Below are 17,144 nucleotides of genomic sequence, written 5' to 3'. Positions count from 1 at the left end.
ACAGATGTAAAACAGATTAAAAATCTCCGTCTGATAGTGGGAATGGACAGTGATCGAAGGGATCGTACCCGCTCTCTGTGGAGGCTGTGCGCTCCCGCTGAAGACGTCCGGCAAGTCTCAGCGCGCTGACCCGGCAACAGCCTCAAGCGTGAAAGCCGAAGATGGTCTCACTGGTATCTTGAGAAAGGAGGCGGAACCTCCGAAACGCGTTGATATACATTGCAGAATTTGGATGGAGACGGAGACGGACGGAGTGAGACCATCTTCGGCTTTCACGCTTGAAAGCAATTTAATGGATGTCGTGCTTCAACAAAATGACGGGCAACAGGTTGCTCGCTGGTACCTTTATTGATGGCCAAACGTATTGAAGAGCGATGTGCCGCCATGCGCTCCTTAAATTTACGTTGGGTTTTCCCAATGTAAGAGAGCCCACATGGGCAGATCAATTGATACACCACGTGGGTACTCTCACATGTCAGGTGGTGACGGATCTTATATTTGGTGCCCAAATGTGGGTGACAAAATGTGTCCCCAGAGATCAAAAAATTACATGTTGTGCAAGAACATTTAAAGCAACCTTTGCGGGCAACAGATAAAAAAATGTTGTTTAGTGTGGGGTAGATCACTAGATATATCGGTTTTGACCAATAAGTCTCTAAGATTTTTCGAGCGGGAATAACATGGTCTGAGATTACTGCCTTGTAGACCAACCTCTGTGTCTGAAGCTATAACAGGCCATAATTTTTTTGACACAGCATTGATAATTGGTGATGCTGTAGTAAAGCGATTAACCCAATTAAATTTATTGGTTTCACATTTAGGTATTTGTTTCTGTAGCAAAGTATCCCTATTCAATGCCATCGCCCTTTCTTTAGCATCCAGAAGATCCGCATATCTATACCCCCTAGATAAACATTTATTGATTAAAATATCAATTTGAGAGGCAGCCAATGCATCATTAGTGTTAATTCTCCTAATACGTACCATCTGAGAGAAGGGTACACTCTTTTTCACATGTATTGGATGGCAGCTATTAAAATGTAACAGGGTATTCCTGTCAGTGTTCTTAGTGAACAATGTCGTGACTAAATTGCCATTGTGATTTTTAATTGTAACATCAAGGAAAGCAATCTCATTTTGACTCATTAAATAAGTAAATTTAACTGGAGAGTTAGACGCATTATGTCTAGACATGACACCTTCAAATTCATCTCTAGTACCGGTCCAGATAATAAATAAATCGTCAATGAACCTGGTGTAAAACAAAATACTTGACGAAATAGCAGGATCTTCAAAGAAAATTTTCTGTTCAGCACAAAACATAAATGCGTTAGCATAACTAGGGGCCACAGAGGACCCCATGGCACAGCCAGTGGTCTGAAGGTATATTTTGTTGTCAAACAGAAAAAAATTGCATGTCAACACAATCTCCAATAGTATCAGCAATATCTCAACCAATGACTCATCAATATTCCCCTGCTGTAACAATAGCTCCTTAACTGCCCTAATCCCCTCCTCATGGGGGATAATTGTATAGAGACTCGAGACATCGGCTGTAATTAGCCATACCTCTGCTGGTAAAACACCAATCTGGGTTAATTTGTTAAGGAGAGAAGTAGTATCAAGTAGGAAATGTCTGTGCTGTTGCACCACAGGTTGTAAGATAGAGTCCAAATAAATTGAGGTTGGCTGTAAAAGCGAACCCCGAGCGGACACAATCGGGCGTCCAGGGGGTGGTACCACTCCCTTATGAATTTTGGGGAGTGTGTAAAGTATAGGTGTAATGGGGAATTTGGGTAAAAGAATTGAAAAGATCTTATCATCAATGATCTTTGCATCAAGTGCAAGCAGCAACGCTTCTTGTAATCTCTTATATACTTGCGATGTAGGGTCCCCATCCAACATCCGATATACCGTAGTGTCGGACAACTGACGTAATATTTCGTCCCGATAGTCATCAATGTCCTGTAATACAATCCCTCCACCCTTGTCCGCAGGGTGGAGGGATTGTATTACAGGACATTGATGACTATCGGGACGAAATATTACGTCAGTTGTCCGACACTACGGTATATCGGATGTTGGATGGGGACCCTACATCGCAAGTATATAAGAGATTACAAGAAGCGTTGCTGCTTGCACTTGATGCAAAGATCATTGATGATAAGATCTTTTCAATTCTTTTACCCAAATTCCCCATTACACCTATACTTTACACACTCCCCAAAATTCATAAGGGAGTGGTACCACCCCCTGGACGCCCGATTGTGTCCGCTCGGGGTTCGCTTTTACAGCCAACCTCAATTTATTTGGACTCTATCTTACAACCTGTGGTGCAACAGCACAGACATTTCCTACTTGATACTACTTCTCTCCTTAACAAATTAACCCAGATTGGTGTTTTACCAGCAGAGGTATGGCTAATTACAGCCGATGTCTCGAGTCTCTATACAATTATCCCCCATGAGGAGGGGATTAGGGCAGTTAAGGAGCTATTGTTACAGCAGGGGAATATTGATGAGTCATTTGTTGAGATATTGCTGATACTATTGGAGATTGTGTTGACATGCAATTTTTTTCTGTTTGACAACAAAATATACCTTCAGACCACTGGCTGTGCCATGGGGTCCTCTGTGGCCCCTAGTTATGCTAACGCATTTATGTTTTGTGCTGAACAGAAAATTTTCTTTGAAGATCCTGCTATTTCGTCAAGTATTTTGTTTTACACCAGGTTCATTGACGATTTATTTATTATCTGGACCGGTACTAGAGATGAATTTGAAGGTGTCATGTCTAGACATAATGCGTCTAACTCTCCAGTTAAATTTACTTATTTAATGAGTCAAAATGAGATTGCTTTCCTTGATGTTACAATTAAAAATCACAATGGCAATTTAGTCACGACATTGTTCACTAAGAACACTGACAGGAATACCCTGTTACATTTTAATAGCTGCCATCCAATACATGTGAAAAAGAGTGTACCCTTCTCTCAGATGGTACGTATTAGGAGAATTAACACTAATGATGCATTGGCTGCCTCTCAAATTGATATTTTAATCAATAAATGTTTATCTAGGGGGTATAGATATGCGGATCTTCTGGATGCTAAAGAAAGGGCGATGGCATTGAATAGGGATACTTTGCTACAGAAACAAATACCTAAATGTGAAACCAATAAATTTAATTGGGTTAATCGCTTTACTACAGCATCACCAATTATCAATGCTGTGTCAAAAAAATTATGGCCTGTTATAGCTTCAGACACAGAGGTTGGTCTACAAGGCAGTAATCTCAGACCATGTTATTCCCGCTCGAAAAATCTTAGAGACTTATTGGTCAAAACCGATATATCTAGTGATCTACCCCACACTAAACAACATTTTTTATCTGTTGCCCGCAAAGGTTGCTTTAAATGTTCTTGCACAACATGTAATTTTTTGATCTCTGGGGACACATTTTGTCACCCACATTTGGGCACCAAATATAAGATCCGTCACCACCTGACATGTGAGAGTACCCACGTGGTGTATCAATTGATCTGCCCATGTGGGCTCTCTTACATTGGGAAAACCCAACGTAAATTTAAGGAGCGCATGGCGGCACATCGCTCTTCAATACGTTTGGCCATCAATAAAGGTACCAGCGAGCAACCTGTTGCCCGTCATTTTGTTGAAGCACGACATCCATTAAATTGCTTACGATATAGAATGATTGACCACATCCCTATAGATCGTAGAGGTGGCAATCGCAATTTAAAATTACTAAAGAGAGAAGCAGAGTGGATCCATAGGTTGGATGTTATACATCCTAAAGGGTTAAATGAGATGAATTCATTTGTTAGTTTTCGTTAACATTATGGTTCTCTGAGCATGTGTTATGTATCCATAATATCTGGACATGGTATGATGTTGATATATATTATAATTGAGATGATTCTGTGCCCTGGAGAAATATTCTCTGTTAGGGTTGCAATATAATAACATGTAGCCACTTAATGGTTGGTCTTTTTTGATGCCTTAACTATTCAAGTTTCTTGTTTTTTTAAAAAAATGTGTTTTCAAGTAAGCAAGTACATTTATCAACACTGTTATTGTTAGGTTTTTCAATCACGATGTCTCTGATGTTAGCTGCTTATTTGTCTAGCATGTGCAGTGTAATTGAAGGTATTGTATCATGCGTTTGCGTTACCATGGTGAGATCTAGCGGCTTTGTTTACGATGTTGCTTGGTTACGCGCATGACGTGCGCCGTGTGCATACGCGGTGACGTCAGGATAGTCGCGTCAGAGGGACGGGCCGGGTCTCCTGCGCCCGACGGCGCGTGCAATCACGGGGCGGGTGATGGTAGTTTGGAGGGGTTATAAGGTGAGTGATTGTCTGTAATTATATGTTTACCTGACGAAAAACTCAATACAGAGTTTGAAACGTTGTACTACTGAACGGTTTCCTGTCGTTTTTTGCTGACAAGTGGTTATGAGTGCCGTACAGATGTAGCCACCTTTATCTTGAGTGGCCGCGGCGGTTGTCCCGTTCGACCATACGCAGCGTACTGTGGCGTAGCGAGGCGCGCCTAGCCACAGAGAGGCTATCTAATCGCACGGAGACAGACATTTGACGTTTGGCGTTACCTTTACGTGTAATACCTGCGATCAGCCACCAGATGTCGCTTTTTACAATCACCACTGCGCATGCGTGTGGTCTCCCGTAAAATACAATACTGACATACATAATAAGGACTACTTTACTAAGGCGTCTCATTACGCTGCATACAGCAAATACTGTACTCATTACGCTGCATTATTTAATACAGTACTGTATATACAGTACGACACCGACGCAAATACAGTAGTACAGCATACAGTATATGATCCATCTACAATACTTTATGAATACTGTATGTGAGCGTCCAAGTCCCGCAGACAAAACACAGTACTGTAAAACCAGTAGTGTACACTGTCGCAAATGGATGTGTGTTACAAGTTCACTATTGCCTCTCAAGATTAGGAATTTTCTACAGTATGTTATCGTCCTAATCCCGTAGCCATTACAGCATAATCAAAACCAACGGATTTATACATTTGTCTGCGGCGAAGTGGTGAAGTGTTTCGCTTCCTATACTCAGAGTCCAGGGTTCGATTCCTTAAGTACGAATGCATGTTACTGTAGTTTTTTTCAGACACTTTATTATTTTTTTTATTCACATACTGTAAACCAGGGCATACAGTAGCTGCATGAGCGGTTCTATGCGATCGAGTCCGGTGTACCATAATGTGCAGGTTCTATGCAGGTTAAGGTACTATGCTCCGTACACAGTACACATACAATTCTGTAGCTGGGCAGACTGAATAGAAATGGCTACCACCTATGACTCCTTGCCCCACAGAGGCCCTAGGCTACGGAGCAAGTAATAGTCCAGATTGTACAGACTATGGGGCAATGCTGAAGGAGCGTCACAATCCCCTAGCTAAAATACACAGTATGCATATTATGGTACACCGGACTCGATGACATACTGTAGCACACTGGCAAAATGGCCGCCGCCCCTGAACCCTTGTGCAGGTTATGGGGCAATGCTGAAGGAGCGTCACAATCCCCTAGCCAAAATACACAGGGGAGGGATAAGCCACTGTAGGATTGCATACAGTATTACGGTACACCGGACTCAATCGCATAGCACACTGTCAAAACGACCACTACCCATGAACCCCCACCTCCTGAACCCCCACCTCGTGGCATGCAGCAGTTGGGTATGGAATGAGAAATGGCATAAGCTGTGCAGGCTACGGGGCGATGCCTTAGAGGACTCGGACGCTCGCATTTGTAAAGCACGGTGTTTTCCTCCGCCTCCTGCTAGCCTGTTGCCCTTCCCCCATGGGAGCCTGCACAGATCATGCAGTAGACAGGGAGGGAATGCAGGTCATGTGCAATACACAAACGCCCACTGTAGTACTATTTTGCTCACTTACAGTACCGTACTGTAGGTTGCATTTAGCGTAAAGAATCGCTCCTGCAGATGTACTTTGATTTATGTGAAACCTGTGTGCATCCTTCCATTGGATGTACTGTATTGGAGAGAAAAAAAAAAATGTTAAAGTGAATGTCACGGGAACACATTAAAAATAAGGTTGGCACTTCCTTCCCATTGGTGTTGGTTTACAGTATGCCGTAGTGTACTCGGACGCTCATGTACTGTAATTGCATTTCAAAGGCACAGTATTTTCCATCGTCTCCCCCCTACCCCCATCGCCCTTCCCCCCTGGGGGCCTGCACAGGGAGGAAATTCAGGTCCTGTGCAATGCACAAACGCTGAAGATCTACAGTACTGTTTTGCTTAGTTGGTAGCGTCAGAATACACTCATTTCATTCACGCTGTTTGGGTGCATTTAGCGTAAAGAATCGCTCCTGCAGATGTACTTTGATTTATGTGAAACCTGTGTGCATCCTTCCATTGACTGTCTTACAATGTAAATAAAATAATACAGTGCATTATTACAGAAAAAAAAAAAAAAAAGAAAGAAAGCACATCATGTCTCGAACCCTGGACCCCCAGTGAGGGAGGTGGGAGCCTTCACCCCTAGCCCACGATGCCTCATGAGAGATTTCTAATTTCATGTGTGAAAGTACTGCAAACAGCGCCCGGCCCTCGCCCCATTGCTGTTGGTTTATGCCTTAGAGGACTCGGACGCTCGCATTTGTAAAGCACGGTGTTTTCCTCCGCCTCCTGCTAGCCTGTTGCCCTTCCCCCATGGGAGCCTGCACAGATCATGCAGTAGACAGGGAGGGAATGCAGGTCATGTGCAATACACAAACGCCCACTGTAGTACTATTTTGCTCACTTACAGTACCGTACTGTAGGTTGCATTTAGCGTAAAGAATCGCTCCTGCAGATGTACTTTGATTTATGTGAAACCTGTGTGCATCCTTCCATTGGATGTACTGTATTGGAGAGAAAAAAAAAAATGTTAAAGTGAATGTCACGGGAACACATTAAAAATAAGGTTGGCACTTCCTTCCCATTGGTGTTGGTTTACAGTATGCCGTAGTGTACTCGGACGCTCATGTACTGTAATTGCATTTCAAAGGCACAGTATTTTCCATCGTCTCCCCCCTACCCCCATCGCCCTTCCCCCCTGGGGGCCTGCACAGGGAGGAAATTCAGGTCCTGTGCAATGCACAAACGCTGAAGATCTACAGTACTGTTTTGCTTAGTTGGTAGCGTCAGAATACACTCATTTCATTCACGCTGTTTGGGTGCATTTAGCGTAAAGAATCGCTCCTGCAGATGTACTTTGATTTATGTGAAACCTGTGTGCATCCTTCCATTGACTGTCTTACAATGTAAATAAAATAATACAGTGCATTATTACAGAAAAAAAAAAAAAAAAGAAAGAAAGCACATCATGTCTCGAACCCTGGACCCCCAGTGAGGGAGGTGGGAGCCTTCACCCCTAGCCCACGACGCCTCATGAGAGATTTCTAATTTCATGTGTGAAAGTACTGCAAACAGCGCCCGGCCCCCGCCCCATTGCTGTTGGTTTATGCCTTAGAGGACTCGGACGCTCGCATTTGTAAAGCACGGTGTTTTCCTCCGCCTTCTGCTAGTCCTCCATTCCCATTATGCATTAGCGAACTCAGACGCTCATATATTTTAAAAGCACGGTGTTTATACATTGTACTGTACATTCTTCCTTTTACACAATTACTGTAGTTGCGTCTCCATACACATACAGTACAGTACTGTACTCCATACTTTTTCCACCGCCTCCCGTTACGCCTACAGTATTGCCAGAGCTGTAGATCAATCCGCCGCTATACTGTACGATCGAAAGTACTGGATTAGTGGAGCATTAGCCACACAGTGGTGGAGATGTGTAATGCATGATGAGTATCTAGATCGTCTCAACGCGCCTGCCTGTGATTAAACTCAGCTATCGCCTTAGCGTGGCTAAACGCCCGTCTCGGCGGAGAAACAGTCAAGATAAAGGTGGCTACATCTGTACCTTTGTCTCTCTACATGCTGTTTTTGTAAGGGCACCAAACCCAGCTATATCACCTCTCGAGGAGTGCCGGGCCTGCTGTACTATATATATATATATATATATATATATATAGCAAATAAATGTATCCGATTTCACACAGATTTATAATGACTGCAATAATCTGTAATTAAAATGCTATGATTCAGATTGGATAGCTATCTTGCAGAACATACACTGATATAAATATACACATAATTATAATAATATAATATATATATACCATTTACTGCACTCCTATGAGACACCTCACCCCTTCACTGCCTCTAATTTGCATATCAAAGATATTTGCCTTGCTTGTACAAGAAAGTAGTTACACAAGTTAATTAACATTTCAATGGCTATCCTACCCTAGTAAACAGAGTCAACAAGTCTTGGAAGAAAAAGAAAGGGAAAAAAACTCTCTCTCTTTTTTTCCTATCTGTGTGCCACTCTCCCACTTGATGTAAAGGAACTACACACAGACAATAGAAAAAAAAAAGTATTCACTTATCTCACCATTTACTCTCACTAGGCCCAATTGAAACTATATGTAATTGACTATGGCATGGGTTAAATAAATTTCATTGGTAACTTGTAAATGGTGCTGGATTTGTAGATATGTGGAAACTTTGTGACAAAAGAAACTGATTATTCTAACCAGACTGAAAGCCAGCTATTTAGAAAGTGACGTTCCTAAAATGGCCACTGCTCCTCCCCCTTTCACATCCATGTGGCTTGAACAAGATGGTGGACAGGCCATGTGGCTAGCCCAAAATGGAGGACAGACCATGCGGCTCTTTTGTCACAAAGAAATCACACTATACAAGCACCAAAAGTTACTTTAGGTCTGAGTTTAAAAATATACGAATTTTCTCAGCATGCTAACACAGCTATATTATGGCTATGCAGCAACTTTTAAATGTTCTTTAAATTTGCTTAACAGATAAACAATCCAATCTGAATCAAACACAATATGACTTATTTGAACCTTGTTTTGCAACAATAAAAATATGCTGTAGCATTTTAAATATTGTGAGAAACACACTGTCCCTTGAATTTCATATCAGCGCCTTACTGATAACACACACAAAAAAAAACACAGCACGTGATTCAGCAGCATATCGCGATGCGTCCATCATTAGCTGGTAGACCACAGCCGCGTTTGTACGGTGCAATCATTAAGAACGTGATATCGCGGATGCGCCCCATCTGTAAAAGTCAAATTACTTTCTAACAAATATTTAAAATGCCAGCTCTAATATATACTGTGGACGCCTGCGCATCTTATTACCATGTGCTATGAATGTGTGCTATACATCACAAAACACTACATCCCATAAGAGAAAACAATACACCCACACATTATCTGAGTTCCAAAGCTCATTGATGTATATATTTATTATTAAAAGGATATGTATTCAATATATCACAATGTACAGTATATATATAGTTACATGGTTGCAATTTACACAGGAAGCAGTTATTACAAACTAATTCATTACAGACACGGCCAGCAATACAATTACCATCTCCCTCAATGCTCACTACGCTCCCCCTCCTCTATCTTTAGCTCTCCCTCCATGCTCACTGCAGCGTATTGGCAGAAACCCATCTCGATCAGCATCTGGGACAAACAGAGACTTCGGTATGTGTGTTCAGCAATACACTCAGGCTGTTGGGCGTGTACAGATCTCTTGTTATTGGTCTAGAGGAGGGAACTTTCTCATTCATGATGAGTCATTGGTCAGTTCATATGCAAGCAACGTCCAGCCTGGTGTAATTACAGGAGATAGCCACTGGTAGTAAGCTGCAAGCATGCTGTCTTCCAGGAAATTCATTGTTCTAATAAGAGTGACTTACCTTTCATACATGTAATCATATCTACTTATGGCAATGTGCTACAACCTAATCACAGGCATCAAATTGACACACACATTAATCTGGTTACTTTGACACCAAGCACAACATGTCCATCTTGCTCCGCTCCAACAATACACATACATGACGTTACTCCATTATATAATTTGAAACCTTATGATGTCTGGTGCTTGATATGTTTAAATGTATGTGCTGTATGAAATATGTGTTGAATCTATCTTTGTGGCATGTCTGTTTAAATGCGTATGTTACCATATATTGCGGTGTGCGCTGTGCGTATTCGCAAGTATAGCGACTCATAATGTGTGGAGTCTGTATGTTCTCTCTATGTAATATTTTTGACTTCAACACGTGTAATGGGCTCTACCAGGCATAATGTGTAACAGGCTCTACCAGGCGTAAAGTGTAACATGTAACGGGCTCTGCCAGGCGTAATGTGTGTAATGGCCTCTACCTGGCATAATGTGTGTAATGGGCTCTACTTGGCATAATATGTGTAAGAGGCTCTAACAGGTGTAATGTGTACAAGGGGCCACTCCCAGCTGCTCCATAGAGTTCCATACAGGTGCAAGAGAGCTGTCTATGGAGGCCAGGAGCTAGGGGGGCCAAACTGAGATTTTATCTTGCCCCACCCCCACCCCAAACAAAAAACGTTCTGACGTCCCTGGTTGCAACCATACATTTGGAAACTTCCCCATTCAAATCATGCAATTGCCCTTCATAACATGTATGAAATATATAAATTAATGAAGAGTGGAACTCTTTTAGCACTTCAGTTACACAAATACCCTGTAGATCTCTCAAAAACATGTGACATGTCACCATATTTTAATACAATCATATATAAACAAAAATTAAATGCAACAATGGCATTTTATAAGTACGTATAACCATGTACCAGGGGACGGTGACGGGACAGCATTGCGGCATTGTATGGGTGGCATCGTGGCATTGGGGGGGTGCAGCCCAGGCAGCGGAGGCATGTCCGGACCGCTTGCTGGGTGACATTACACGCAGCCGCTGCAACCCAAAACATGGCGGCCCGGCGACTGCCTTCATAGCTAAGCAGCGAAGACAATGGGCTGCTCTAAAGTTGCAAGCGCATTGCTGTTTAGCGACTCGCTTGCATTTTAGCAGGGGGGAAGGACCCAGCATGCGGGCACCCTTGCCCTGTGCTGGACAGCCCCCTGCTTGCTAGAGAAAGGAGTTGTAGTTTTTTGCAAAACTATAACTCATGCTGAATTGCAGTAGGCTCTGAGTCAGTTGCATTATATGTGTGAATGGCAAGGCAATAAGGCAAATGCAATATTACATTAATATATATACTTCTTCACTAATTATTGCTAAATATAAGAGCTAATGGATTCTCCACATATAAATGTAATGTGGCAATCAACCCATACAGACCTCCTGAATGTTAATAAGAAAACCCTTTAAACTTACTGAACGTTTGTTATAGATAAATCCTAGAGACCTAAACATAACCTAGTCACTGCTCAGACTATATATGCAGGGCTTAAAGAAGTCCTGGAGAGGTGGCAGAACTCCTTTCCCCGGCAACTCCACCAATCCCCCCCCCCCCTTCCTTCTTCCATTAGGTGGAGATTTCTCTGTATCTTGCTTGTATTTCACATTTTTGTATTATGTACTGTGCATGTAAAAAAAAAAACCTGTCCATAGAGTTTAAGGAAAATCTTTAATGCATGCCTTTAAGGAAATCTGTAAATATTAACTCCAGATGCTCACTTTGAAGTTAGTGTTCAACACCACATGTATATCCCATGCGAGACCTGCTACTACAAATCACCTATACATTTCAACACTTGTGGGCTCTTTCTCAAAGGCTCTCTATATACTGATATGTCCTCATACAACTATACTTTTTGCACCATATGGTGCGAGACGCATGGCGCAACGTTGTTGCTCTGCAATGGGTAGCAAGCCCTGGACTTTTGTACTATTGTATTTTATTTCTGAATTTAGTGTCTGTGGCACATGGTAGCTACATCCAAAGTTGCTTATAGTTTCCTGGACAATTGGGATTAGTAAATTTGTCGCAATGGAGTTGATATAAAATTGCAGTTTAAGCACAATGCTGCGTGATTTGAAGTATGGTACATGCAAACCAGCTCCAGTATCCACAGTATTCATGCATTGTACTTTTGTTGCACTAGTAATATGATGTGAATAAGATGAACATTGATACAAAACTGTATGGCGGAATGTATGGCATGGCTTAATCACAAGTCTGTGGTGCGCCAAATGGGGCTATTTGCCAAGATATCAGGATTCATGGGGTCATTCCGAGCTGATCGCTTGCTACGGATTTTCGCAGCGCAGCGATCATGGCATAATGGGCCTAATCTGCGCATGCGTATGCACCGCAATGCGCAGGCGTGTTGTACGAGTACACCATGGTTCATTACCCAGCGATGGCTTCTACGACGATTCCGTTCGCACAGTCGGTCGCAAGGAGATTGACAGAAAGAGGGCGTTTGTGGGTGTCAACTGACCGTTTTCTGGGAGTGTTTGGCAAAACGCAGGCGTGTCTAGGCATTTGCAGGGCGGGTGTCTGACATCAATTCCGGGAACAAAAACACTGAAGTGATCGCAAGGACTGAGTAATACCAGACCTACTCTGAAACGGCACAAAATGTTTTTGCAGAGCTCCGCTGCAAAGACGTTCGCACACTTGCAAAGCGAAAATATTCTCCCCCATGGGCGGCGACTATGCTTTGCTAAATGTAGCTAGCAAGCAATCAACTTGGAATGAGGGCCCATGTATGTGGACACATCTGCAGTATAAGGTTTAATAAGTGAATTTATAGTTAAACACGTTTGGCAGTTGTGTAGGTAATCTACATTCTCATACTGTCAGAGACTGGGTGAATGTCAGAGACTTGGTGCAGAATCTAGAACTTGGGGTCAATGTCAGGGACGGGTTGAATGTCAGAGACTTGGTGCAGAATCTGGGACTTGGGGTCAGGTACCAAGTAGTTGACGTTACCCAGAACAGAGGCGCGGAGTCTTAACACGCCAGGAGGTTTTCACCAGAGAACCCCGCAAGGGGATATGGGCTTCTCGGCTCCCGACGTGCAGGTCGCGGCCCCCTGTCTGGGTCACTCGATACCTGAACTGGACTAGAATTATGGCAGAGGTGTGGTATGATAGTCCAGATGTACATGACAAACCGCAGCGGTACGCAGGAACAAACAGGAACTGGAGAAGGTGGCAGGGTGCACACAGCCAGATGGTATACTGGGGCTGTGGAGATGGAACAACAGCAGGAACTCTAGGAGAGACACAGGAGGTAGCGGTACACGGATGGACTGGGGTGCAGACACTTGGAGACAGGGTAACGGTAGTCAGCAGACTAAGTTCGTCAGCAAGATGGTGAAGCTGGAATTCAATGCAGGGACAAGGCAAATCCCACTGGACAGATAGTTGGAACCAGAGACATGAACCATGGAGCTGAACACAGGAAGCATGAGCTATAACTGGCAAAGCATCTTGGGATTGAGAGGCTTAAAAGAACAAAGCTGGACCAATTAGCTGAGAGCACCAGACAGACCCTCCAGTAACTGATATATCATGCAGCTGCAGTGCAGACTGAGCAGGCTGACAGACTGAATAGTAGGATTCAGGTAACCAGCTGTAATTACAGAATGTAGACACCTGTGGAGTCAGTTGTTGAATGCAGGAGCTGAGGCAGTGGGAGAGAACTATGCAGGACCTAGCTATCACCTGTAGTTCTACAAACTGAAGCAGAGGTAAGTCATAAGAATAACCAGCAAAACATGAGTAATATTAGTTAACGAGTTACTCCACATAAGCTGTGCAGCTAGTATCCTAATTACCAGGAACAACCAGAAATACAAAGAAGAGAGAGCAGCAGCAGCATCCAGGTGCTTGATCAATGCCGAAAGCTGAACTGACAGATTTGCTGATGCTGCACATGACACATACAAAACAATTGCTATAATCAGTGTATACGTTTTTTTATTGTGACTAGAAAATAAACTGTGAGTGATTAAAATTAAAATTCAGTAGAAGAATGTCCAATAATCTTTACTGATGTTTACTGATGTAAACACAATACATAACATTTTTCTTCCATAATGTGCCCTTAGATCAAGCCTGGCCAACCTCTGGCTCTCCAGATGTTGTGAAACTACACATCCCAGCATGCCTTACCACAGTTTTAGCATTCCCTAATAGCAAAACTGTGGCAAAGCATGATGGGACTTGTAGTTTTACAACAGCTGGAGATCCACAGGTTGTCCAGGCCTGCCTTAGATGATGGCGAATTGATGTTTTGGCAACATGCCTCATCCTAGCGACAGTTCTTTACTACAGTATGTGTTGCAGAAAACATTCCCAGCGGTGACATCCTGTGGAAAGGGTAGAGCATCTTAGTAACTGGATATCACTGCTGGGAGTGTTTCTTCTCTCTGGGACAGGGGGTGACATCTTCACAATGACCAATTGAATGCTTTAATGCAGCACTCTCAGGACGAAGGAGGAAATAAGTCAGCACTAGTAGAAGGATAGTAATACCACAATCATACATTAACCATTATCAAAACTGACAATTGTTTGTTATTCTATACACTGGTGGTGCTCCCAGAAATTTTTGTAGAGAGACTACACAAGTTGGTAAGAACCACAGACTAAAAAATCTCTTCCAGGAACACTCTTAACTTCAAAGTTATTTTCCAACATAGCCGTTTGTCATCTCTGGTAACTAATTGCCTTGGCACTATTTGGCCATATGATATTGACAACATACTGTAGTTGCCTCTTTATGTTGACTGTATGTTAGGGCATATATATCTAGCCTAGATGTGACATGATGATAGCAGGAGATCAACATCCCAGTGAGTTTTTAGACTCCATATGGTATTCAACCTTTCATTTTTTTTCTACAAATTGTATTTGTTTTGTTAATATTTTCACCTAATTTCAGGTATTTTGAAGCTTTATGAAACATAATACACCTGTGAATGCACACAGACTTGGGGCTTATGTGTTCCTATTTTTTTTTATCCAATTATATGTTTTAAGGGCTAATATGAAAAGTTAGATTTTAAATGTGTAATTTTTTCAAATAATTTTTCTATTTTTGATTTGTAGTTAAGAGTGCTCCTGGAAGAGTTTTTTTGTCTGTTGTTCTTACCAACTTGTGTAAACAATCTCAGGACACCAAATCTGCATATTTATACACAGTATAAATTATTTTGACTAAGCCAGAATTAAATTGCAGTAGCCATTTTGCATCTGCCATGATTCAATTCCCATATAATTTTGTGTGTAGAATCCAAATACACCATTGATATCACATAAGGTTTTGGAGATATTTTGAAAAATGTAAATTCACAGTACGTGCTCGGCAAAACTCCCTTCCACCTGTGCTATGGGGTATGCATCCTGCCCAGACTCCTCATCCTCTGTCATCAGAATCCCCCTCCCCATCTTCCTCATTCTCCTCCATGTGCTGGTCATGGGGCAGAACCCTCCTATTAGCATTGAATGCTTGCTGGCTCCTGTATATCACAAAGAAGTGGCCAGAGAGAGAAACCTATGTAGTTGGAGAGAAAAACGTCAAGTACACTCCATTGGTTAAGGTGCATAAAATGATTTTACCTCTACTTCACATTAAGTTGGGCCTATTGAAGAATTATGTGAAAGCTCTGGATAAAGATGGCGAGGCTTTCAGTTCAATTGCTAAATTGATGGAAATTGAGTCTGTTGCTTGGTCTTCCAACAAGGCTATTGTGCGTGGATTCTTGTGGTGAAGAAAAGAGGACAACTATGTGTCCATCGTGAATGAACTACTGAACAACTACAAGAATATGGTCTGACAATCTGGGTAGTGTAAGTGATGAGCAGAGAAAATGTTTTCACCAAGACATTCTGACAAAGGAACATTGCTATCTAGGGTGCTGGGATCCTGCAATGATGCAGAGCTACAGTACTACTGGTTCCTTTTTAATGAGACCATTTAGACACTGTACAAACTGAATGTGTCAACATCCTATTTCCGTAAAGAAAAGTGACTTTAAATTTTATCTTTTATTAACCATTGCAATTTAGATTGTTAAGAGTTTCTGAAGTCTAGTTTCTGCAGTTTTTAAGCGTTTCTGTAATTGTATTAGTATTTTAAAATGAATACAGTGAGAATATTTCAATCCTATAGAGATTAATTACAATTTTTTCTTCTCTTACTTTTTTCAGATTTAGCTATTATAACTATTACCTCTTTTGTTATTTGTGTTTATCTAATAAATGTGACGTGATAGAGAAGTCAGATTTTTTTCCCCACTGAATCCAGCCTCCCTAAATTAGGTGAAAACACATATTCACATGCCAGATGCACAGATTTTTTTTTACAATTTGTTGAGTAGTGTTATTAACTCCCAGAGTGCACACTGCCATTTGCCAATTCCTCATTTCAGTATGGTGCGGGTTGTCCGATAGCTTTAAAACAGCAATACGAATATATGCTAAATCAAGATTTTTTATCATTTATTCTTATTGCTGTTTTGAAAACCCACACCTTACAAAATCTATCATCAATTAATGTATAAATGTCAGAATTAATTGATTATATTGGAAGATCCTAAAATTGTATAACCAATTATCTATTTTCTATTTTTTGCAGCATTCCTGGGCTCACCATGCTGCCTAATCTGCTTGTTCTAGACCTAAGTTACAATGCAATTACACATATGGAGCTGTTTAAAACCTGTTCCCGACTGATCTTTCTCAACTTGTCCCATAACAAAATTAGAACTATTAAGGACCTACCATCACATGCAAACCTCACCCAGTTGCATTTGAACTCAAATAAGGTAATGAAGCATTTTAAATTGTAAAACTCTATTATAATGCGAAAAGGGCATAAACCCCATTTGTTCATATTATCCCAAGTGAATATCTGTTGAGTCCAGCCACATAATGCTATGAATGTGAATGGGGCTGCCTGGAATGTAGCATAAACTGTAATCCACATTAATAAGCATGGGTTCTTTCAATAAAATACAACAGCTCACATCACATTACCTTGCATCACAGATTTCATCATTGTTAGACCTATTACTAAGGACCTGAATTTGGAAAATTATGTGAATCAGACAAGTACACACACACACACACACACACACACACACACACACACACACACACACACACATCCACTAATGCAAACAGGTGCAGCAGTGTCACCTCTAACGCTACCGAAAATAGAT

General features: G+C 41.8%; 1 protein-coding gene across 1 annotated transcript in view; it reads left to right on the top strand.

The window, feature by feature from the left end:
• The window catches only part of LOC134935301 (uncharacterized), a 285,852-nt gene that overhangs the window by 114,546 nt on the left and 154,162 nt on the right, over nt 1-17,144 (top strand). The window contains exon 5 of the mRNA XM_063930456.1: nt 16,559-16,748. Coding sequence (XP_063786526.1) covers nt 16,559-16,748 — 190 coding nt within the window. The remainder of the gene's footprint in view (nt 1-16,558; nt 16,749-17,144) is intronic.

This window comes from Pseudophryne corroboree, chromosome 6, assembly GCF_028390025.1.
Source record: "Pseudophryne corroboree isolate aPseCor3 chromosome 6, aPseCor3.hap2, whole genome shotgun sequence".
Lineage (NCBI taxonomy): Eukaryota > Metazoa > Chordata > Amphibia > Anura > Myobatrachidae > Pseudophryne > Pseudophryne corroboree.
The sequence above is the reverse complement of the archived record's forward strand: the minus strand, read 5'-3'. Positions and strand labels throughout refer to the sequence as shown.